Source organism: Salvia miltiorrhiza, chromosome 2, assembly GCF_028751815.1.
Source record: "Salvia miltiorrhiza cultivar Shanhuang (shh) chromosome 2, IMPLAD_Smil_shh, whole genome shotgun sequence".
Classification (NCBI taxonomy): Eukaryota; Viridiplantae; Streptophyta; class Magnoliopsida; order Lamiales; family Lamiaceae; genus Salvia; species Salvia miltiorrhiza.
Window position 1 is genome coordinate 49,558 of NC_080388.1, and position 24,220 is coordinate 73,777.

Below are 24,220 nucleotides of genomic sequence, written 5' to 3' on the forward strand. Positions count from 1 at the left end.
AGCATTGCATTGGCCCTTTGGATTGACAGTAGTGTTGCTCGGGAATTGGCCCGACTTGTGCTGCGCAGCTGCTTGGTTGGCCATCTGACCAACTTGAGTCTCCAATATCTGCACTTGCTTGGACAATGCTGAAACATGATTTCCTAATTGACTCACTTGGGTCTCCATATTGGTCTTCCATGCACCTACATTCGTTTCCAAACCACCTATCTTTCCCAACACCTGCTTCATCATGTCTTCCATCGAATCTTTCTTTGGCTCATTGATAACTCCTCCGCTAGACACATAAAATCCAGGTGGAGGCTGCAAAGCATTGTTCGGATTGCCGTAAGAAAGGTTAGGATGTGGGCGTGCTCCTGGCTGGAACTGCTGCTGAAACTGCTGCCCTCTGTTGTACATTCCTGGCTGTCCTCGCTGGAAATTCTTATAGTTTCTGCCATTCACAAAATTTACATCTTCCATGACTGACGGATCTATCACAGCTTGCTCAGGACGTCCAACATTCAATGAACCAAGTTTTGTAGTCAACTCTGCCAGCTGTGTAGCCATTGCTGACTGCTGCGTAGCCATCGCTGCTTGTTGAGTGACCATTGCTGCAATAGGATCAGAACTGGAAGCAGCTGCAACCTTCTTCAATTGTATTCACTCAGATGGCCATTGGTAGCTTGTAGAAGCCATACTATCAATAATGTTCCATGCATCAGAGCTGCTCTTCTGAAGTAGAGAGCCACCTGCAGCTGTATCCATGTGCATCCTTGTACGCTCCCCGCAGGCATTGTAGAACATTATCACTAGCGTGCCTTCATCAAATCCATGGCTTGGGCACTTTCTGAGCTTCTCCTGATACCGCTCCCAAGTCTCCGCTAGCTTTTCTCCATCGTACTGTTGAAACTGCACGATGTCCATTTTCAACTTCAATGTAAGGCCAGGCGGATGGAACTTGCGTAGGAATGCATGAGCCAAGTCCTCCCACACGACATTATTTCCCAGCTGCAGCGTATGATACCACGACTTCGCCTTATCCCGCAGTGAAAAGGGAAAAAGACGAAGACGGATAATGTCGTCAGGGACACCATTCATCTTCACCGTGCTACACAGCTCCAGGAAATGCGCCAGGTGCGCATTAGGGTCTTCGATCGCCTGTCCACCATATTGGCTCTGTTGGACCATCGTGATCAACCCCGTTTTCAGCTCAAAGTTGTTAACGTTCACTCGTGGGGGCTCCTGGTACACATACTGTGGAATGAACGCTTCATTTATGGCTGGTTGTTTCTGAGCCTCTCTCGTCTCCTGTGCATCAAGCAGCTTCTTCAATTGCTCTTGCAGAGCTCGAATTTGGATTTGCTCTGGAGTAGCCATCGTTTCTGTCTCAGCTTGATCGTTCTGCTTCTTTAGATTGCGCAAGGTCTTGTTGATTTCAGGGTCTAACTCAAAGAGAGGATTCCCGTGAGATCGTGTGTTCATATGAAACCTACAGAAACAGCAAAAAGATCAGAAAAGAAAAATAAAAACAATAAAAAAAAAACTTGCAGTACTATAAAGTCCTATTGGAAATATTAAAGCAAAATCTAAACAGTCCCCGGCAACGGCGCCAAAAAGTTGATCACTATTTTATTAGCAACAAAAATACCGCAACTAACACGGTGTAATCGTAGTATAAACAGTAATCGGATATCGTATCCACAGGGACTGTAAAACGAAATCACTCTATCTATCTCCTACACAGTCTTTCACAATATGCAAGTAAAACGATTATGAAGATGAATATTAAACTAAATTAACTAAATAAAACTAAAAAGCATGTAAACTATGACGAATAACTCAAATATAACGAAAGCTCTGACCCTAGGGATGTATTTTCACTAATCAACTATATGCATTCAACCTATTGATTCAATTACCAATTTTAATCCAACCCTGATGAAAGATCACTATTATCCACAAGCGTCTCTAACGACCACCTATGAACGTAGATTAATAAATCCCTTTTCACATTCAAGACTCCAAGGAATAAATTAACTCCCAATAGCACATAAAGAATAGCTTCCTATAGCTTCACCTATCGCATTCAAGACTCAAGGCTAACACTATATCATGCATTCCTGAATCGGCTGAACAATTATCGCATTCAAGACTCAAACTGAACAGCTAAACATGTAAATCATTGATCAGATAATTCACAAGAGATTAAGCACCAGGAATCATGAATCATAAGTTGGAGGGCAAATTGATATCAATAAATCAAAAACATATAATCAATCAGCTATATACAAACCCTAGGTTCAGATTAAAAGACTAGCCAGACATAATAAAATCAAACATAAACATAATTAAAAAGAATGCAATTGTAAAAACTAAATTAAATAAAAACTGAATTAAAACGATTGTAGCGACTTGAATCTTCAATCTTGATCCAAGCCTTGAAAACTGGAAAGCTAAAAAGTTCTAAAGCTATAAAACAGAAATATGAAAATTGAGAACTGAAAAACTAAAGCTGGGAACCCTAGATAGGTCAAAAGAAGACCTATTTATAGTGTCATGGTAAAATACAGTGTTTGAAACCCAGAAGAACTCTAAAAATCGGAAAATCTCGCAAAACCGCCCATATCGGCGACCAAACTCGGCGATCGCCGAATTGGTCGCCGTTTTTGGTCTGAAAATCGGCCAAATTCGGCACCCGCCGAATTTAACGCTCGTAGTGCAAATTTGAAACAGGAATTTCGGCGACCAACTCGGCGGTCGCCGTTTAGGTCGCCGAATTTTGACTGCTGCGCGCGATGTTTTTGTTTCGGCCATAACTTTCTCGTCCGAACTCCGATTTATGATCCGTTTGCGCTCACGAACTCGTATCGAGACGATCTACAACTTTTATTTCAGAACATTGTTCCAAATTCGAACTCAATAAATCTGAAAATTCCTTCAAAGTTCGAGTAAGAATCATGTTTCACAAGATAGAGCAAATTAAGCACAAAACAATCATCCAACACTCAATTTCCTATAAAATTAACATCATATGAACATTAAAAACCATGGAAATATGAGTGTTATCAGGGTCTCATTGGAGCGGCCCCCTATAGGGAGAAGATGATAATTATTTTGAGAATGGAGAATTAATAGTAGCCGCTAGATCTTGCAAATCGGACGCCTATGATTAAGGCTGATTAAGGCGTTTAATTAATTGTTGGAAATTCATTAAGGTTAGTTAAGTAATTTTTAAATGGGTAGTGCTAAATGGCCATAATTATGGCTACCATAATGGGTCAAATTAGTCATTTTGTATTTATTATGATTATATATTTAATTAGTTTTAATAATTAATTTAATATTTTACAATATTACCCTTGCATTTATTTCTTTCCTTAATTAATTATAAATAGTTTTCTTATATATATTCAACTAATTAATTGTTACATAAATTAGATCCCACGCCAAAAAGGAAATACAATACCCCCTACCCACCCACCCCCCACCCACCCACCACAAAAAAGGTATCATACCTACATGCAATTCACTCTATGAAAATGAAAAAATACATAAGGGTTCGTACTTGTTTTCTAAAAGAAAAAAAAAAAAAAAACTAATTTGTACTTTCTTTTTTGAAATAAACAAATACTAAAAAAAATTTGTTGATAGTTTTCGTATTAATTTACCTAAGAAAATGTCGTTTAAAAAGATTACTTAAGAAAATATAATTATTTATTGTTGATTATGAGACCAATGTGATGCACAAATCGTGATATATTATTATTTATAAAATTTAAAATTATGTAAAAATATCAAAATGTTAGTATGATTTATGAGTTAGATTAATTGATAACAAATAAATATATATATATATATATATATGTTAATATTAGTATATGATTTAATATAGTTTAATAATAATATTATCATCTTAATGCAAATAATTAAATTAAATCTCCTTTTGAGAAAATAACACCAAACCATCAATATAACAAAATAAATAGTTGTCATTTAATATACCAATTTTGGGTTCTTAAAATTTCAAACTATATTATTATTAAAAGTTTATATTTAAATAGCTCAAAATTAATTAAACATTAAAAAAATGCAAATCATATAAATAAATAAATAAACAATTCCTACACATAACTATAAATCTATACAATATAACAAAAATTAATTTTGACATTTTAAACGATCATAACTTATTCGTTTAAAATAAGGGTCTCAATATAAGGGGATCTCAAAATATATAGATCCATGTAAGTATTATATACATTATTATTAAAACTCATTCTCAATATTTGTAGAGGCTAAAATCTACAATTGAGGATAACGTCTGTACGTCCGGATCGATCGGGCACTAGCAATCTATCAACACAAGAACACGTAAGAGCCCTAGGTTGAACACCGGGAGGGGGTGTCGACTGTAGAGCCTCCGACGCTCAAGTCAGTAGCAGAATAGCAAAATTAAATGACAAGCTGAATGAAATAAAAGAGAAAGACAGGTTGGAATTCGTAGTTCTTCCAAGCTGTCAGCGACGTCGGAGGGTGGAAACGGTGACGGCTTCCGATTGGGAAGAGCAATCAGCATGGCGGCGGAGTCGAGAGAATTCAAGGAGTCAATAGCAAGTAGGATTTTCCGTGTCCCTTTTGATGACCTAGTCGGGCTGTTTATATAGTGGACATTCAGCCGCTAGGGTTTCTACAGTCTGGCCTCGTAAAGGCCCTTATCTCCCAGGTTGTTGCGATTTGGACGGGATCACAAAGATTTACTCATCTAATCGCGTCAACTTGGTGGGAGACATGTTTTAGGGTTTGACGGCTGTGAGATGTTTTTTAGGGTTTGACGGCTGCGTCTGACCACCTTGTCAATCTAGGTTGACACAAACCCTTGGACCGCTGGTGAACGTCGTTTACCACCAAATAATTCCTGCAGAATTATCAAAACTAATTAGTATAATGATATACAGGGTCGATCCCACAGAGAGCAGGTAAAATCATTCGATTCCCTAAAATCTATAATTTTTGGTGATGCCACCACACCTTAATTTTGGAGAAAATAATTATCAACTAAAAAGCAAATTAAATTAATTAAAATAACTCTAGAAAATAATCAAGAAAAAAGTAACTCGGCTCAAATAAATCCACACTAATTCAAAGCTCTGATCATCGACGCAAAGATTAATTAATCCCTATCAACCAACCAGTTATAGGATACCGTGAAACGCAACGGACGTACACCAATTCCTACTTACTGTGTCGATAAACAGCTGGAGACGTCAGACCTGCTTATTTCCCTTATTAAAATATAACCTAGCTGGAGACGTGATCACTAATCAGTCATATTCCAACAATTACGGATTGGGGTGCTAATTGACTGTAATCCAATTTAATCTAAGTTGATCAGGCTTAAATAAAATCAGAATTATCTTTAAACCCTAGGAATAAATCGAAATCAATGAGAATCAATTTTAAGCTCAATTAGGTCTCACAGATTTAATAAATTAGTGTTTCATTATTCTTGCCGAATTAAAGAATTAGCTACTCATACTTGAAATAAGAACAAGCAAATAAAATTAAAGCAAGCATGAAACAAGAAAATAAATTAAATTGCGAATAAAATAAAATCACCACTTTTGAATTAAAAGAGAAATCGTCTGCCAAGTTCTTCGATTCAAAACAGCAGTCAAAACTTCAAAATAATCCCAAAAACTAAGCAATTTAAATGGAATTGAATAAAAGGTAACCACAATTGAAAAAACAAAGGAATTTGTCTGCCACTAGTCTTCAAAACAACCGCAAGCTCCAAAGTAAAAGCAAGGAAAAATTAAGAATTCTAAAACTCTAACTTGGGGTCTAAAACGTGTCCCCCAATTAACAAATCTACACCTATATATAACTACTAAGTTTGCGGCTATGAAGTAATTATTACAAAACAAGGAAATTAACAAAAACATAAGTGACCGATCCCTAGTCCAAAATCTTATGGGCTTTCGGCCCTTAACATAATATTAAACCCAAAATTAAATAAAATAAAAGTTTTGGGCACAATTAAATCTAGAATAATTAATTCAAGCTCAATCTCTAATCTTCTCCAAAATTCATGCAATTCTTCATCAAATACTCGACTTCCACCAACTTCTTCCATCCACGAGCATCCATCCCCAATCCATCTAATTCATGTGCCAAAATATCATAAACTTGGGTAATATCAAATATAATCCATGGAAAACAACACGAATATAAATAACTAAAACACACCCATCAAATCCCCTCACACTTGAATCATACTTGCCCTCAAGTATGAAGTGAAGAAAAGACTCAAAAGTGGAAATAGCTATCTAGACAAGACCTCCCCCCTCGACACGTCACTAAAGACTCCAAAAGTAAAGAACGAAACAACGGACACAACAATCAAACGGAAAGAAAACAGAAAAGAACAAGGACACTAACAACTCAACAGAAAACGACAGCCAAGTAAGCATCAAAACACTAGTAACACAACATACTGTCAAATCGAACCATGCAACTCACAATCGATTCTCAACTCTCAAATTAAGAAAAGAAAATGTCAAACAAGTGTTTTCATCGTCTATCTAGTCCAAATCAAGCAACAACGAGTTCCTCTCCAAGGTTCACTCTTCGCTCAAGTATTTATTTTGGAAATTCACACACAAGAAGGAAAATCCACTTAGTCGTGATATGTCATGGTCACATAGTAACTCAAGGAGGTCTTTTCTCATTGGTTGTAATGGGGCTAAGGACCATTCATGATGTTGGCAAGATCCTAGGGGTCCCTAAGCTCAAGCATTGAAAATCAAAGTGTGCACATCTAATCCAAACCATCATCCACAATTTCAAGTTCATAGAGAAAGAAAGATAGTTACTAAACTTAGGCAATGTTTGATAGAGTGGCCTAGATAAGTCAATATTATTTATGGTTGGATAATTATGATAGATATTGTGTGTATTCAGTATTTGATAGCTGCTACAAATTTCGATAGAAATTAAATTTAATCTAGTTTGATAGAGTAGAAAACTTTGATCAAGCTCGTGTCATAGATGTGTGTGGGCTAATGTTAATTTTAAATTGTGAAATTACGATATTGTCCTTATATAATTTATATAATACCCAGAAATGCCCTTTATTTTTTTATTTTATTTTTGTGGGAGGAATTAAAAATAGATGAAATAGAATTTGGAGAGACACCCCCTATTTCACCCCAACATCTGCCATAGCTCGTTGCATCTCATACGAAATTGCTGCTGGGTAAATCCATTGTGCGGAGGCTGTCGAAGTGTACGCCGTTGACGAGGAAGAGTCTAGTTTCACGATTGTGAGAAAATTGTTCAGATTATAGTGCTAGTCAAACAACAATGAGCTCCCTCCAAACAGGTGCAATTTTGTATCATTTGTTAGTTTTTAAAAATTGAATAATGCACACATTGGTTTGGGATTTTGTGGTATCTGATAGCTTATATGGCTAGTTGATTCGTTTGTAGAATTCGTTTACTTCCATTGTTTGATTTTTTTAGGGCTTTATTTGGAGTTCGTTGTTGTTCTTAAATTTTGGGGTTGTATTTTGATGGCAAGCCACACATTTGTGATTTGTTGATAGATTTGGATTTACCCAGAAATTATAGTCCAATTATCGCTGGGCACCTTTCTTGTATCGATGAATTTCTACTTGTTCTATCCACACACACGGCTGCAATATGCATTGATATGTTTTTGCGATGTTCTGTATGTTATTGAACTTTCAGATACATATAGCAATGATACAAGTCGTGGTATAAAGGTAAAGACCGATAAGACTAGACGTACATGGTCTACGAGGGAGGAGGAGGTACTTCTTGTATCTATGAAGGAACTCGTTGTTAATGGTTGGAAATCCGATAATGGGTTTCGCGCTGGCCTGGTATCTCGGTAAGCTCGAAGAGGCTCTTAAGAAAAACTTTCCAGGGACAAACATCAAAGGCATGCCTCATATTCATTCCAAAATAAGCACATGGAAGAAGAACTACAATTCGCTTACATATATGTTGGATAAGACTGGATTCGGTTTCAATATTGACGGGAAACATATGATAGATTGCGACGATGAGCTATGGGCCGAAATTTGTCAGGTATACTCCAACTTTATTTTATTTTCTTGTATTTCTTATGTATGTATAGCAGGTCGCAATTGTTGAAACTTTGTTTGATAACACTTTCCACAACGGTTGGTTGTATGTAGTTAGATCAAAATGCACGCTCGATGCGTAAGAAGAGCTGGCCATTTTTGGAAGATTGGAAAGAGATCTTTGGAAAGGATCGTGCAGCTGGAAAAGAAGCGGAAGACGTCATGGATGCAGTTAACGATATGCATCGTCCAAATAATGTGGACAGCGCAGGAGTTCATGGTGATTACTATGTTCCTATTGAAGGTGAAGCTGAAACTGCTGGTGCCGATGAAAGTGTCTATCAAAGTGAGAAGGACAAGAGCGTTGCACGAACCATAAACAAGAAGCGTAAGGCGAATGATGTTTTCGATGGCTTGGTTGACGTGTTGGGTGAGATGAGCCGGAACGCCGATGTGCGGGCCGACAGCATTGTCTCACGCATAGGCTACAAATTTGACTTGGGGAAGGCGAGAAAGGAAGTATACGCTCAACTCAATTGCATGACAACCTTGGACATGAATGAGAAGTTCGAGGCTTATGAGATCTTGGCAGGCGAAAAGCAGGGGCTTGAACTCTTTATGGGGCTACCGGATGATGCAAAACCACACTACGTCGCTTACATTCTCAGCACTAAAAAACACTAGGAATTTCACACATTCCTTTTTGGTTATGTATTTTGTTATGTATTGGCTTCAAATACCTAAAAATCCTCGCTTTTGGTATCAATGGTGTGTGTGTGTGATCTGAACTCAAAGTTAGCGTCGTGCATTTCGATTTCTATAAGGTTTATGGATTATTGTAGTTTCATAGATGGTTATGCTGATGATCAATGTTTAATTTTTTGTGAGCTGACTTTGGTTATGCTATTTATGAATGAATGCAGTTTTTTTGTTAATGACATTTGATATTGCAGAATGCAAATTTTTTATAGTTACATTTGGGGGTGATGATTTCTGCATACATCTATTTTTTTGGTCGTGGTATTATGTAGATCGAAGTATTGTGGAATGGAAGTCTTGAATACAGATATCAATACCTCATTTCATTTTGAACCACATATGGTAAATTATGCTTGTGTTTCGCTGCTAATAACACCTCATTATGGAAAATCACATAATGCCATCTACAAGGTAATACCTATCACAATTCAAACTTAACACATATTAAAATTCCACATGGAGGTCATATACTTAAAAGACTTGCATTTCATATATAATTCAACCACTAACAAAAAAGGACATCGAACATTATTTTCTTTTTACTAACCAAGCAAAAGATGTGGTTTGGGGTGGGGTTTCATAATATATGTGCAACCCAAATACTAAGCCTGCATCGCCCCTAACTTCAGCAAAAAGAAACACCACGTCTTATCGTGGGTTTACAGACAAAAGACAACCACATCCAAAGTTCTAATTATTATGTGGGCTAGAAGACGCACAAGAACTGTGTTCGACGTCCTTACCTTTAATGGGTGCATAGTTGAGCTTCGGTTGAACAGCATTCACCGGGGGCCAGACATCGTACAAGTGCGGGGTGACACGATGAGATGAGCCGACGCTGGAGTATGCGTCGTCTGGAAAGACCAGCTTGCGAGCGCATGGCTCCTTCACAGGAGGCGATGTGACCTCGTCTTCAGAGATGGAGATGCATGGGCTAGGCGCTTGTTTGTCTTTCGAATACGGCGAATCACTTATGAGTATGACAGTAGGGGACCCCTCCTTTTTGATGTTGTTATATCCGAAGAGTTGACAAAGCATGGACCAGATGGGATCACCTTTCGAGTAGTACGCCCGTGCAAATGAGTCACCCTACAAGAATGAGATAAGGCTACTTTGAAACACACTAGTATAGGTTTAGGTTCTTACGCTATCTAAAAAGAAGTATACCTGGAATATGTTCTCCCACACAGGCTCGTGTGCCGTTACACGATTGTTCGAAACATCCCAGTTGGTCCTTGGGTCGGAGGCAAGTTTTGTGAAGCACAAGTATCGCTTACGCAGAAACTTGACACGCTAAAACACATTGTCGTATACGACGTCGGCGTTTACCTCCTTGTTGAGCGCCTCCATAGCACATATGATCGCGTGCGGTGAGTCTACGGGCAGTGTAGGAGCACATTCTTCTTGACGTTCGATGAGCCGCCGACAGAGGTAGCTATCGAGTGCCTCCGTCCATTTGCCGTCGTACAAGTACCTTTCTTGTTCCGGACCAGCGCCTCCGCTCATTTTGTGGTTTTTTTGGTTACCTCTCTTAACACAAAATGATATGAAACTTTGAAGGGAGAAGAGGCGTCGATGGAATCTATTTGTAGACAAATTTTTTGCTTTTAATAAAGATGGCATTTATGAGGAAGTTGGTGTTTTTTTTATTTACATATTTCATATGTGGTGTATATTACCTTGAACTGTAACATCCGGCATTTTCACTACAGTATACTATATATTATTAATATTATTTGGGCCAGTCTTTGTTAGTATATGGAAGGAGTTGAGTTACATGGAGACTTATAGCTATAGCAGCCCAAATCCTTTATTATTTCAAGTTGGATCAGGCTATTATTTTGGAAGCCCAAATTATATTAATAAAAGAGATGGGCTAAGCTTTTAATTTATACTAAGGACCCAATTATTCAATTAATTCTGAAGCCCAAAGCTTATCATATGAGCTAGTTGTTTTATTATATAGAAAGAAATCCAAGTCCAATCCTTTATATCATTAGTAAAGCAATTAACTTTTAATTAGATTTAAGACATTAATTAGAGTTGTTAAGTCAGGTTAGCTAACAGAAGGACGCGTAGCTTGTAACTTTTACGCAGCTGCTACACATCAACCGACTCAAACCAGTATATCTTGAGTAGCCTCAGTAATTCCGTTTTGTTTCCATTCTACAAATCTTAAACACGCAGCAATCATCCATTCAAACCCACATCCTCCACAGCAGACATCAAAGAAGGTAGTCTTTCTTATTCAATACAGTATATTCAGTATGTAAAGAAAAGCAGTGAAAACAGACATAGCTATACCAGTTAAGCACAAACAGAGATATCTCTAACTCTAATTTCTATAAGCACAGCACGATTCCCAACCATTACAGCTTCAGTTTTTCAATAATCAATCAATGAAAGAACATAAATTTACAATAAGAAAGGTGGAAAAAATAGAATCTTGAGCATTGATCAGGAGGCGGGCTGCCTCGCCGGAGTTGAATCATCGATTCCTGAGATAAGGAAATAGTTAGGGATTTGCTAAACAAGCTATTAAACTAGAAAAGAAAGAAAGTAAGAGAAACAGATACAGAGGAGGAAGAAGAGGCAAGCGATAGCAGCAGCCGCGAGCCACCGCGGCAAAGGTGCGACTTCCGGCGTTGCCTGCGCCACGGCGGTCCGCGGTGGCCGCCAGTAGCAGAGAGAGTTTGAGCGAGGGAGAGAAACAGAGAGTAAGACAGAGACAGAGAGACACGGACATGAGAGAAAGTAGAGCGAGATAGAGGCAGGGAGAGAAGAGCAGAGCGGCGGCGACCGCCGGCGCTGCATGCGCTGCCGCTGCCGCGGCCGCCGCAAGCAAGAGGGCAGAGGGGAAGATCGAGAGAGAGAGCAGAGAGAGAGGACAGAGAGAGATCGATCGTGAGAGAGGGAGGAAGATAGATTACCTGAGACAGAGGTGGCGGTGGTGCCACAGAGACAGCGGCGGCAGTGGCGGGCCTCGCCGGAGGGGCGAATTTCAGAGGGAAAAAGGAAGGCAGCAAACCCTATAATTTGGGGATTTTAGAAATTGGGAAGGAAGTAGGGAAGAAAGAAAAGGATGGGGGGGAAGGAGAGGGCCGGCCTCGCCGCGTCGGAGGCGGGGAGGACCGGCGACATCTGCCGGAGGGGGAAAGAGCGAGAGAGCGCCAGTAGAAATAAAAAGGAGAGAACGCAGAGAGAGGGAGAGAGTGATGCTATTGCGTAGAAGAAAAGGAAAAGGGTGATTAATTTGTTTAGATTAGATTTTATTTATTAAAGAATAATGGGTAATTACAGTTGGGCTTAAACAATTACTTGGGCTAATAAGAGCTGATGGACTTTTGTAAATTAAATTACTGTTGGGCTTGGGTTGGTTAATGCCGTGGTGGCTTTGGTTTAAAATTGGTCTTAATTTAATTATTGTGCTATTATTAATTTAGTTGGACCCTTAATTTTGTTAAAGTGAGCTAAGTTATTTTAATTTAAGCCTATAAATATATATAAAGGATTATTAGCTAGTAGCTAATAATTGACTTGATTTATTAAATAGCCTGGACTTGTAGGATCATTATAATTAATTTATGCTATTACTCTATGTAATTATGCATAAATTAGACACTAGATTATTATAGACTCAAGTTCTTGAAAGAAGAGAAAAATTGATTTATATTATTTCCAATTAATAGCTATTTATTAAATTAGAGTAAGTGGAGTTTCGATTAACGCCAGAGTTACGATTATCATAGTTTAGGTTGTGGTTTAGATAATATGCTGGTATTTATTTATAAGTTCGCCAGGTAGCAACCAGTCATCATTCCATAAGTTCCAATAGAACTATTTTATTAAAACCAAGATAAGTATTTCTTTTAAATCAGTCCATATCATTTTTCCTCATTTTTTATTAGTCAGTTTTTATACTGAAGGTCGGATACAAGCAAGGGTAAAGCAATAGTTCAGAATTACTAGTGTCGTCAGACCACGATCAGGTGGGCTTTCTAAACTCAAAATCTGAAGTGCGCACTATGTAATTATGTTTACATGAATGAAGTTATATTAAAGTTATTGACTTGCCAAAATTTTATGAGCTTGTATGATACCTATCTGGCACCAGAAGTTAATCGAATTCGGATCCTGTTCTATCCAGATGTTAGACAGGATTAGTGTACACAAGGGACCGTGAGCCGATTTAGCATATCGGCCGGCCTAGGACCGTGAGCCGGTTTAGCTTATCGGCCGGTCTAGGTCTGTGAGCTGGTTTAGCGTATCGGCCGGTCAGTGACCGTAGAAGGTGACCACCTTCTCGGCACACAGTTGTCATTGCAGATATGGTAGAGTACAAAGAAGTATGCCTGCAGACGTATGTGAAGTTTATGATAATTACAGGGAAGTTTTACAGTTTTGACGTGCACAGGTTATTTAAATAAAACTCATGTGTGATGCTTGAGATGGCAAGTTCAATATATAGCTCTAAGAGCAAACTTTCAAGTTATTTCGGCATGTGACCATTGAGTGCTTTTGAGTACTCAGCCCTGCATATGTTTTCTAAATGTGCAGGTTAAGCTGTGATGCAAATGGATGTCAGCAGAGCAAAGCTTTTGATATATAAGTACTAAATTAGGCTCAGGATTTCATGTCTTCATACATGTAATCCACTTAAGCTATTCCGCTGCAACGCTTAGTGCGTTTTACTTTATTGATGTGTTGCAAAGATTTCAAACTAATAGCTTACAGAATTATGTCACTTGATACTTAGACAACTTGTCGTTATGTATTGTGAGTTGTCTGCTTTTGAGTTTTAGAAAAGATTGTTTATGATTACCAAATATTTTGATAAATTATTGTTTAAGCAAGTTAGTGAATTTTATTGAGATCTATTTTCTTTTTCATTTTCTTATTTTGTTTTTAGTCACACTTTTTCCCGACTTAACTATTCACTAGCTTAGGTCGGGTTGTGACATGAACTAAGCACCATTCAAGTATTTTTTTAGCAGAATATCATATTGGGTTGAGAACTCCGCAACCAAATTCTGATAAGCATTAATACATGAGGTGCTTGTGGTTTAATTTGATTGACCTCCCAACTACACCAATATCTGATAGATAATGGAGATTGGTTTCTTCTACAACTACCATTTTGTTGCTCTTTTTTCCATTCTCAATTTAAGACATGCACAACGGCAAGGCTGAAACAACCAGTATAATACCTGATTTATTGACCCATAATTTTTTTTTCTTCTGTCTGATGTTAGGAAAATGTAATAATTGAATTAATCACAGTCAACTACTGTCGCGATATTCGTTACAAGTCTTACAAATTAGGAAGGAATACTAAAGAACTATATAATGACAACACGAATTCAGCACAAATTTAATACATTTCATGCATAAAATTAACAAAAGAAATTAGGTAGCTCAACACATCAAGTTTCAAAACGGGAAGTTTCAATACTTAAGTACATAATCAAATCGCCAAATCAAGCATTGTTTAAGTATTGTTGCCACATCGCGAGAGATAAAGCGTCTCTCGTGGCATTCCATGCAGGTGAGGAACCAATGACGTCAATAAATTCAGTGTCTTGCTCAACATCCTCTGCACCGTTTCCATTTGAGGAATCAAATTGCTGCTCTATAGGATCCAGTGGCATCTCGGTCCGGATGAAATTGTTGAGTATGAAACAAGCCATGATTAGGCGATTTTGTATCTTAACTGGGTAGAAGGAGGTACTCCTTAAAATGCCCCAACGCATTTTCATAATTCTGAATGCACGCTCAATTACATTCCTCACTTTTGCATGCCGTAGGTTGAACAATTCCATCGCATTTTGGGGTCTTGCAGCATTTGGCCCCCATTCCTTTAGGTGATATCTAACTCCCTTGTACGGTGCAAGGAAACCATCGCTGTTGGCGTACCCACTATCACATAGGTAGTAGTTACCTGCATTTTACCTCAATGTTAATACTAACATTGCATATGATGACAGCAATGTAATATCGAGCAGATTTAGATGAAAAGTGTTATAAAATTACCCCGAGGAACCCTGAAGCCATTCACGCGAGAAAGGGCATCGCGCAATATTCTAGAGTCAGCTGCTGAGCCTTCCCATCCCGGTAATACATAGACGAATTTTAGGTTACGGTCACAAACAGCGAGAGTATTTGTGGAAATTTGCCCTTTCCTGGTCCGATACCTTGGTTTATCAGCATTTCGAACCATGACATTTATGTAAGTACCATCAAGGGCACCCAAACATCCCTAATCAAAAATCAGATTAGTGCAAGACCAACTTGTGGCAGATTAATACTCAAATCATATTTGAAACTAAACAAAATTCAAACTAAGTTCAAATATAATAGCATATATACCATTTTCATTGAACTAAGTACCTTGAACCATCGCCATCGACTGTCGGTGCAATCCTCTGGTACGGGCTCAGGTTTGACAAGCAAAATAACATGCAATTTCAAGATCGCCTTCAAAACGGCGTGCACAAAGCGTGAAACGGTTTGACTGGACCAAAAGAAATCAAACCTAACAACTCGATTCTTCTTGTGGTGTGCTAAAATGGATAAAAAAATTGCCACTTGCTCCTCTACCCTAACGTATCTCCCATCTGTCAATCCTCCTAGGTCACGTAACAAGAGGCATAGCCTAGCAAATGTGTTCCTATCCATTTCATAAGTTTGCTATGCAATCTATGTCATTAACCCCTACGAGCCTATTCATATGGTTAATCTGATCTGGAATGCGTTCAATATAGCCAAAATTTGCTGCATTTGAAACTCTTTTACGCTTGCGCGACCTCATCCTAACCATAACATAATACGCAACTAAGACTAGAATTAAATGTTGCTGGAACATTTCTTCCATCAACAAATACAAGCAGACGATGTTTTCTGCAGCTGAAGTCATGATTCGTATGGACGAATAATTATAGAAAGATACAGCTGCACGTATAAAGCAAAACAAGTCCTATGAGTTAAGAATGTAAACCAAACCCCTCCTCGTTCTCTTCCACAAGAAAAAAAGAACATAACATACAATAAAATAACCCATTCAAAAACTGGAATTGTCATCAAATGTTTTCCCCAAATGCAGAAAACCTGGATCAATCTATGAAAGTGCCAACAAACAAAGAATATGCAGCCTCAACAGGTCAATGTACCACAACACTAGGTCACCAATAATTCAATATCATGTTCAAAATAAAGATCAAAAGCCAACAAGTTGTTGATCATTGTTCAAAGGGCACTCGATATTTGATAAAAAAAAGAATAGACATAAGAGTAGCAATCTATATATAATACCTCAAACCACTGCTGCAAAAATATCAACAAATCTTTCCACTAATATGTAGGTATTCTTGAAACATTAAATTAATTAGGAACCAAATCAACTACTGGCCCAGAAAAGAAAAAAAAATGCAGTGTAATGTTAGCCACTGTTCCACACGAAATGCACAATTATGTGTGACAAAAAAAGCAGCATTGCATTTGATGGCTAAGGCGTAAAAATGAATAGAACATTTGGTAGTATATGCAATCTGATAGCTTAGCTAGCCAGATTCGAAAAGACTAATCAGCCTAGCATACTTTCCTGCGGATACTCCTAAACCAGATTCATAGGACTCGCCTTGTCTATGTTGAAGGAGCGCGGTTCCAATTTGACAAAGGTAGAATGCCTGGTCGAAGGTCAATTGAGTAAAGGCACTGAATCAATGGGCTGTGCTCCTAGCTTCGGTGTTGGGTCGAAATTGGATACAAATACTAATACCGAATCGAAAATCCTTAAAGAGGAAGCATTTTAGAAAAGATATAAAACCACACGCACGTAACCAAGTTCGTCCCTCAATTTTCAGACAGTTTGCCACAAAATTTCTGCCGCACACAAAATTTCCGAAATTCCCAAGTGGAAAACTTATATATCAGTCGAGAAGAGGAACCCCCCCCCAACAAAAAAAACCCTAGCATTTGAAATTTTTTCTTAATTTTTCAGTACAACAACAGTTCTTCAAAATAACATATATCTCAGGTAGTATCAAAACTGATCTAACAAATTGAAGAGTTATTTACCGAAAAATTTTCGATCGCTAGGCGGAAGACGTCATGTACAGCTGAACAGCCTGAACTTGAGTTGCCTCCAAGCAAAAGACGAGTGGAGCGGAAAGACAAATCTGTGAACCCGTTTTTTGAATTGCATTTGGGGGACAAATTTGTCCAGCTGAAATGTAAAATCAATTCACTGTTTATGACAGAATAATTAACTTGGGGGTTGCAGTGGATTAGCTTTCTAAGAGGAACAATATAATTCATGCGGGCCATGTGTTTTATGCGGGCCCTTTGTATTAATTTCAACTGCTATCAAACTATGAAGTTTCGCAAGAAATACTAATTATCCAACCCAATAACCCCTATCAAACTAACCCTAACAATTTCTAGATCATCATCAGAGGGAGCGGGGAGAGGACGGTACGACAGAGTATGTCGCTCAGGATGCCAGATCACATCAGTAACATTGGCGAAGGCGCACCAAGTCCCTTTTAACCGTCGACACGATACATTATTTATTCACAAAATTCTTATCACTAGAGGGCAACTTAATCATAAAGGTGCTCTTAAACTTCTTACTAGTAGAAAAGCTATAATGGGTGTTAGTCTTCTTGAGGATTTGGGTCTGGCAAAAAAGTTGCGCTGTGTCTCGACAGCCATGATACTTAACCAAGATATGAAAGAAAAAGGCTCTTCGCAGAGCTGAAGGGGCTATTTGATAAAAGGGTATACGAAAATAATTACAAATTTCTATAAGGAAATAAGGAGAAGGAAGACGCAACCCTGCCACCACTTGCTGCTCCTACAGGGCTATACTATTTTCGCGAAGGTTTGAAGGGGTTTCTAATGACTTAATGTTAGGAAGACGGAAAACTAAACCGGGGATAGGCCCTCAGAGTGCTTTCTCTAATCTTTTCATTTCTTTTACTCCCATAACAAATGCGGGAACAGAATAAGAAGACATCTTTGATTGTCTTTATGACACGCTCCCTAAAAATTTCTTAAGAATTAAAAATGATGGAGGCTTTTACGCTATACAACCCAAGAAGAAGAGAGTGGAGATAATACCTAAACCTGGTCGCAGAAACGGGAAAGGAGTAAGCAAAGTCTGGAAAATGTTGAAAAGACGTCGGATAAGCGGCGGGAACATAAAACAATCGGAGAAATCTCTGATGAACGAGAACCTCGGAAAGTGAAGAATGGGGGACATAAAGAAATTATATATACGTAAGGGCGGCGTGGAGAACGAGGGTTTCCAGGGTCCAATAAGGAGCCGATACGTGGCATTTTCAAATAAAAGATAAAATCGAAGATGCGCATTTTTCTAAAAAATGAGGATGATTAGACGGGGCCGGGGTCCACTAAGCTGACAGACATTTAATGCTCTTCAGAAGGAACAATTCAGCGCTGAAAAACGAAGAGGAGACATCCAGAAGCCAATTGTGTATAAACAAAAGAATACTCAATTAGACTGGGGGAGAGTAGCTGATGAGGAGTAAAATATATATAAGGCGGATCTGACAGCAATGGTGATTCCAGCCTTGGAACCGAAAGAGCGAAGAAGACTCTGAACGATATCTTTTGTAAAAAGTCCGCACAGTAGAAGCCTCTGAGCCCGAGCAAATGAATTTTACCACAGGAAGAGCCAGAGCTGACCTGACCAAAGGAGCACAACATGGAGTGGATGTCAGAGCTGTGACAAAACAGGAAAGATATAACTCGCTTCATCGGACAGGGCTGACGTGTCCACGGAGGAAAACCCAGAGCTGAATAGTTTCTGTGCTGGATCAGGGCTGAGGACGTACGAATTATTGACAACTTTTATTGAAGAATCTTCTTAACCAACCTAGGGCTCGTACCGGATATGAATTGACTTATTTACCCTCCTTGTATTCTACTATAAATAGGGAACGCATTCTACATTGTAATACTACGTTATCGACAATACAACACTTCTCTCACTGCTTTCATTACTTTACCGATCTTTCGCACACAACAGGTGAACCATCTTATTTTAAATCGACGATTGTAATTTACGAACTCATCAGTAATTACTTTTGATTAATTTATATGAATAATTATGTTAGATTTGTGCAGTTGCTACATAGATAAGTTAGTTTTAAGTATTCTTCATAATTTTAAAATTAATTTTTCTTGTTGTTACATAGAATAAATGATTACATATATGTTTAGGATAAATGATTACATATATGTTATTATATTTATTATTATTATTATTATTATTATTATTATTATTATTATTATTATTATTATTATTATTATTATTATTATTATTATTATTATTATTATTATTATTATTATTATTACTACTACTACTACGGCTTTTGGTTTGGTTTAATTTATAATTTTAAAAAACCAAATCTAAACTATAAATCATGTATGTTTAAAAAATATAAATCAAATCATATTTTTCAAACCGTAAATCGAATTAATCGCATAAATGCGGTTTGGTTTGATTTACGATTTAAATCAAAATGTGAAAACCCTAGTAACAAGATAGATGTGCTATCTATGTTGGCATAGCGCGTGCGGCGAATTTGGGTTCAATCTGATTTGAGCACGAATTTAAATAGTACTCCCTCTGTCCCATTAAAGTTGGAAACATTTCTATTTTGGGTGTCCCACTAAAGTTGGCCACTTTCTAAAAATGGCAAAAGTTTACTTTAATTAAGTCAACAATTACTCACTAATTTGGTCAACAATTGTAGGCCACTTTCTAAAAATGTCAAAATTACTTTAATTAAGTCAACAATTACTCACTAATTTGGTCAACAATTGTAGGCCACACTTTATTAAAACATATAACACTCAATTTCTTAATCTCCGTGCCGAAACAAATGTTGCCAACTTTAGCGGGACGGAGGGAGTATTTGAATAGTTCAGATTTGCTCATAGTCTACTCGATTCCATATTATTTTCCAGAGAAACTCGATCCAAATTAATGATGGATCAAAGTTTGGATCGGGTCCTAATTGAATTAGAATGATGGAGCCGGAGCAGGGGCAGGACCAGGGCCGGCCCTGACATTCCGGGGGCCCTAGGCGAAAAGGAAAAAAGGGGCCCCTAGGCAATAAACTAGAAAACAATGATGAGATAATTACAAAAATAACTTAGATCTTCTAGCATTTTGAGAAGCAAAATCATCAATAATTTCTTCAAGATCAAGCTTTTCTAATACCTCATGTTCAATGCATAAAACCGCTAATCCATTCAACCTTTCTTGAGACATAGTAGAACGTAAATATGATTTTATCAATTTAAATTTTGAAAAACTTCTTTCTGCTGAAGCTACAGTAACTGGTATAGTCAACAATATTCTGTATGCAATAGAAACATTAGGAAAGCAATCTGAAACTTTAACAAATTCAAGAACCTCACCAAGCGATTTTGTTTCAGATGGTAAATACATTTGTAGCACTTACTTTGACATGATTTAAATAATTTACAACAAAAGCAATATACTTTGTTCACATCTTTTGAATACACTAACCATTTTCTATCTTGATTCTCACCATTTGGTAATTTTCTAGTGTAATGAGAATATGCAAAAAAAAATTATGAATTGATGATTGCTGCTGTCGGCTACAGCATTAGAAATTAGGTAAGTAAATTTTTTTTTTATTTTTTATTGTAGGGTATATAACATAAGTGGGCCTAAATTTTGGGGCCCCCAAAAATTGGGGGCCCTAGGCCATTGCCCCACCAAATGTTAATAAGGGCCGGCCCTGGGCAGGACCATACGATGTAGTGTAACCATCACGCAACGGCGACGTTGGAGTCCCATGCAACACAAAAACTCATACGTTGCAAAACCAACCCACGTCCTCTTTTATTCCCATCTCCACCTCTAATCTTCTGCCACGTCACACACTCTCACCATCCACGGCAAGTCGCAACCTTTCATTCACCAATCTTCCCAAACTACCCTTTACCAATCCTTCTCACCGCCATATCCCTCTATATAATCCTCTCATGAACCCAGACCCATTTCCGTCATTCCTTCTCCACTCTCTCTCTCTAGATTCTCTCTTCCGATCAATGGCGACTGGACTGGTCCGACGAGCGATAGCAAGGATTTCGGCGTTGTCACCGGCGGCCAGAGCTGTCAATTATAGGGAACACGCATCGGAGGCGGCGGCGCAGCAGCTGGATCAGCAGGCGAAGCCGACCTCCGCCCCCAAAATCTTCCAGATCTACCGATGGAATCCGGATACGCCGCAGAAGCCGGAGCTCCAGAGCTACGAAATTGACCTCAAGGAGTGCGGCCCCATGGTCCTCGACGCCCTAATTAAGATTAAGAACGAAGTGGATCCAAGCCTAACCTTCCGCCGCTCCTGCCGCGAGGGGATCTGCGGGTCATGCGCGATGAACATCGACGGCCGGAACGGCCTCGCCTGCCTGACGAAGATAGCCTCCGGCGGGCCGACGATGGTCACGCCGCTGCCGCACATGTTCGTGATTAAGGATCTGGTGGTCGACATGACCAATTTCTACAACCAGTATAAGTCGATTGAGCCGTGGCTGAAGAGGAAGAGCCCGCCGGAGAATCCAGGGAAGGAGAATCTGCAGAGCAAGGAGGATCGGAAGAAGCTCGATGGGATGTACGAGTGCATCCTGTGTGCCTGCTGTAGCACATCCTGCCCCAGCTACTGGTGGAATCCCGAGTCTTACTTGGGCCCCGCCGCGCTTCTTCATGCCAACAGGTACCTTGCTTCTCGCCTAATTTCATGCCGCTGTTATCAGATTTTGATGATTTGTGTGCAATATGGAAAAGTATTTGATCCTTTGATAATTATTACTATTACGATAGTTTGAAAGCTAGATTGGCACGGCCCACGGGCATCGATATTTTGGTGAATTATGTGATTTGATTAGTTTTTTACTGAAGAAAAGTGATGATGATTTTAATCCTTGCCTAATTTCGTGTTGCTGTTGTCAGGTTTTGATGATTTATGTGAAATATGGAAAAGTATTAGATCCTTGCCTGATTATTACTATGAATATTGAGTATCCCTTAATTAGCTGTGTTATAATAGTTTGAAAGTTAGATCGATATTTTGGTGAAATATGTGATTTGATTAGTTGTTGATTGAGCAAAAGTTATGTTTCATGCTTAATTTGATTATTGCGTTCACTTCAAATTGCTGCTGTAAATTGGAATCTGCTGTGTGTATATATGTCTCTTAGGCTAAGGTCATAGTTAGCACATTTGGTGCCCTTCTATTTATTGTTAATCTCAAATAGTAATAAAAGATGTCCTAAAAGCTTGTTGAATGAGCGTGTGCTTGTTAAAAATAGCTTATGTAGTTATTAAATGTTTTGACTATTGTTTTAGGCGTCAGGAACTCTTGAGATTACATGTTTCTTCAACCATTATCTATCTTTTGAGTTCGAGGGTTTTTTAAGACAGTAACTTAGATTGATTTGGAAATTAGGACAATAACTTTCGGACTTGTAAAAATAGGACACTAATTATTTTTAGAGTAAAATAGGACACTAATTAATAAGTGTTGCATCCGCAGGACATGTTTTAGCCAATTATCGGCTGAAAAATGTCCTATTTTTACGACGCTTATTAATTAGTGTCCTATTTTACTCTAAAAAATAATTAGTGTCCTATTTTTACAAGTCCGAAAGTTATTGTCCTAATTTCCAAATCAATCTAAGTTACTGTCCTAAAAAATCCATTGACTCTCTATCTTTTTTTTCAGCATTTGAGAAAACTTATCCTGCTTCATGCTTGAAAAGATCTTATTTTGGCTACATATAACTTGATTACAGAGTGATTAAGAGAAGTGTTAGCTTGTAATTGTTTTAAACAATTTATAAGTGCGTTCATAGAAAGGTCTTGTTTGCTCTTGCTCCCAAAGTAATGGAATCCTTAGATCAACTAATAAATAATACTTCATCCTTCCACGAAAGAACTTCCTACGGACCTATCTATTTGTAGACTATACTCCGCCACTTATAAATATCTCATTTGCGTACCTTTACTTTTCATCTTTTCACCACTTTCAATACTAATTAAAACACTTTTTCACAATTCTCAATACACTCAACAATCTTTTTACCACTCTCAATACACTCAATAACATTTTTCTTGAAATCTGTGTCATTCCCTTCCAGAAAGTTCTTTTGTGGACGGATGAAGTATTTGATAGAATCCCTTATGTTACTGGGTACTTTAACTGCAACTATACCATTATAATCATTTCATAAATTCAATGATTTTTAAAAAACTCCAACATGATATCTATTATGCTAGCAAACATCCTCTAAGATAGGTGAGCTCATAGCTAATTTATAATACTTTCTATGTTAATTAATTCTGCGAATATGTTTTGATGTTGTGAGCTAGGATAATTGTGCTAATCTTCAACACAAAACACTATAGTCATTATGTTCATTTAATGCCACAAAACCATGGGAACATAGTTTTAAGTTGAGAAAAGCATTTAGGAATGAGATGGTGCATTGTTATTGCCCTTGTCTTACATAATAAGCTACGTTTAGTTACTCAACTTACTCTAAACCTTCTTACATCTCATAAACCAGTAAACTTGCGCAAATATTTCTAATCGCAGTGTAGTTCCCACAAGTTTCATTGTGTAGCTAAATCAACTTAGCATATGTGCAGATGGATTATGGACAGTCGAGATGAATACACGAAAGAGCGGCTGGATGCGATCAATGATGAATTCAAGCTGTATCGGTGCCATACAATCTTGAATTGTGCTAAAGCTTGCCCCAAGGGACTCAATCCTGGTATGCAAATCCAGAACATCAAGAGACTTGAACGCACAAATTAGCTCTTCCGATTCTTGGTTGCTTCATTCATTGATCATTTTTTGCAAATTTGAACTCATAAATCAGTATACTATTTCGAAAATAATGAGCTTTTGGAATTGGGCTATAGTTTGTTGTTGGTTAGTTAGTTAGGTGGGGCTCGAGTGGCCCGGCCCGTAACTGTGGCGGGCTTCAGATGGTTTGTAATATCAGCAAGTTTTATTTAGGTTTTAATCTCCTTTTGTCAATATTTAGAGTAGGGCGCATGTAATGATATGGATATGTATTTTATTGTTTAATAACTCTCTAATATTCTTCTCACATTTAATACAGCCTTTAACCACGAAACTATCCATGGATATCAAATGGTATCCATACCCACTACCCGCGGATACCCGCTACCCGTCGGGTATCCGCGAACCCGCTATCCGACGGGTATCCGTCACCCGCTATTCATTGGATACCCGCCACCTACTATCCGCCAGATACCCACGAAACAAAATTTAAATATAAAT

At 38.1% G+C, this 24,220-nt stretch overlaps 3 protein-coding genes and 1 long non-coding RNA gene across 4 annotated transcripts; 2 read left to right on the plus strand and 2 right to left on the minus strand.

The window, feature by feature from the left end:
- The first annotated feature begins 7,128 nt into the window (after nt 1–7,128).
- Nucleotides 7,129–8,977, plus strand: LOC131012445 (uncharacterized). Its single transcript, XM_057940401.1, has 3 exons — nt 7,129–7,363; nt 7,732–8,094; nt 8,205–8,977. The coding sequence occupies exons 2-3, from the start codon at nt 7,849–7,851 to the stop codon at nt 8,772–8,774; spliced, it is 816 nt and encodes a 271-aa protein (XP_057796384.1). The 5' UTR covers nt 7,129–7,363; nt 7,732–7,848; the 3' UTR covers nt 8,775–8,977.
- Nucleotides 8,978–11,074: 2,097 nt separating this feature from the next.
- LOC131012446 (uncharacterized) lies at nt 11,075–12,468 on the minus strand. The gene is made up of 2 exons (XR_009097327.1): nt 11,780–12,468; nt 11,075–11,347 (listed from the first exon to the last, which is right to left on the minus strand). It is a non-coding gene; the product is annotated as an uncharacterized LOC131012446 (long non-coding RNA).
- Nucleotides 12,469–14,326: 1,858 nt separating this feature from the next.
- LOC131012967 (uncharacterized) lies at nt 14,327–15,524 on the minus strand. The gene is made up of 3 exons (XM_057940953.1): nt 15,237–15,524; nt 14,880–15,105; nt 14,327–14,787 (listed from the first exon to the last, which is right to left on the minus strand). Exons 1-3 carry the CDS (start codon nt 15,522–15,524, stop codon nt 14,327–14,329), a joined length of 975 nt encoding a protein of 324 aa, XP_057796936.1.
- Nucleotides 15,525–20,861: 5,337 nt separating this feature from the next.
- On the plus strand, nt 20,862–24,028 carry LOC131012447 (succinate dehydrogenase [ubiquinone] iron-sulfur subunit 2, mitochondrial-like). Its single transcript, XM_057940402.1, has 2 exons — nt 20,862–21,622; nt 23,557–24,028. Exons 1-2 carry the CDS (start codon nt 20,892–20,894, stop codon nt 23,726–23,728), a joined length of 903 nt encoding a protein of 300 aa, XP_057796385.1. The 5' UTR covers nt 20,862–20,891; the 3' UTR covers nt 23,729–24,028.
- Nucleotides 24,029–24,220: the final 192 nt, after the last annotated feature.

Coding starts and splice junctions, on each gene's coding strand:
- LOC131012445 (XM_057940401.1), top strand. CDS start 7,849: ATGGTTGGAAATCCGATAATGGGTTTCGCGCTGGCCTGGTATCTCGGT. Junction 8,095..8,204: donor TATGGGCCGAAATTTGTCAG/GTATACTCCAAC, acceptor GGTTGTATGTAG/TTAGATCAAAATGCACGCTC.
- LOC131012967 (XM_057940953.1), bottom strand. CDS start 15,524: ATGGATAGGAACACATTTGCTAGGCTATGCCTCTTGTTACGTGACCTA. Junction 15,106..15,236: donor GTCGATGGCGATGGTTCAAG/GTACTTAGTTCA, acceptor ATTTTTGATTAG/GGATGTTTGGGTGCCCTTGA. Junction 14,788..14,879: donor TGGCTTCAGGGTTCCTCGGG/GTAATTTTATAA, acceptor GGTAAAATGCAG/GTAACTACTACCTATGTGAT.
- LOC131012447 (XM_057940402.1), top strand. CDS start 20,892: ATGAACCCAGACCCATTTCCGTCATTCCTTCTCCACTCTCTCTCTCTA. Junction 21,623..23,556: donor GCGCTTCTTCATGCCAACAG/GTACCTTGCTTC, acceptor GCATATGTGCAG/ATGGATTATGGACAGTCGAG.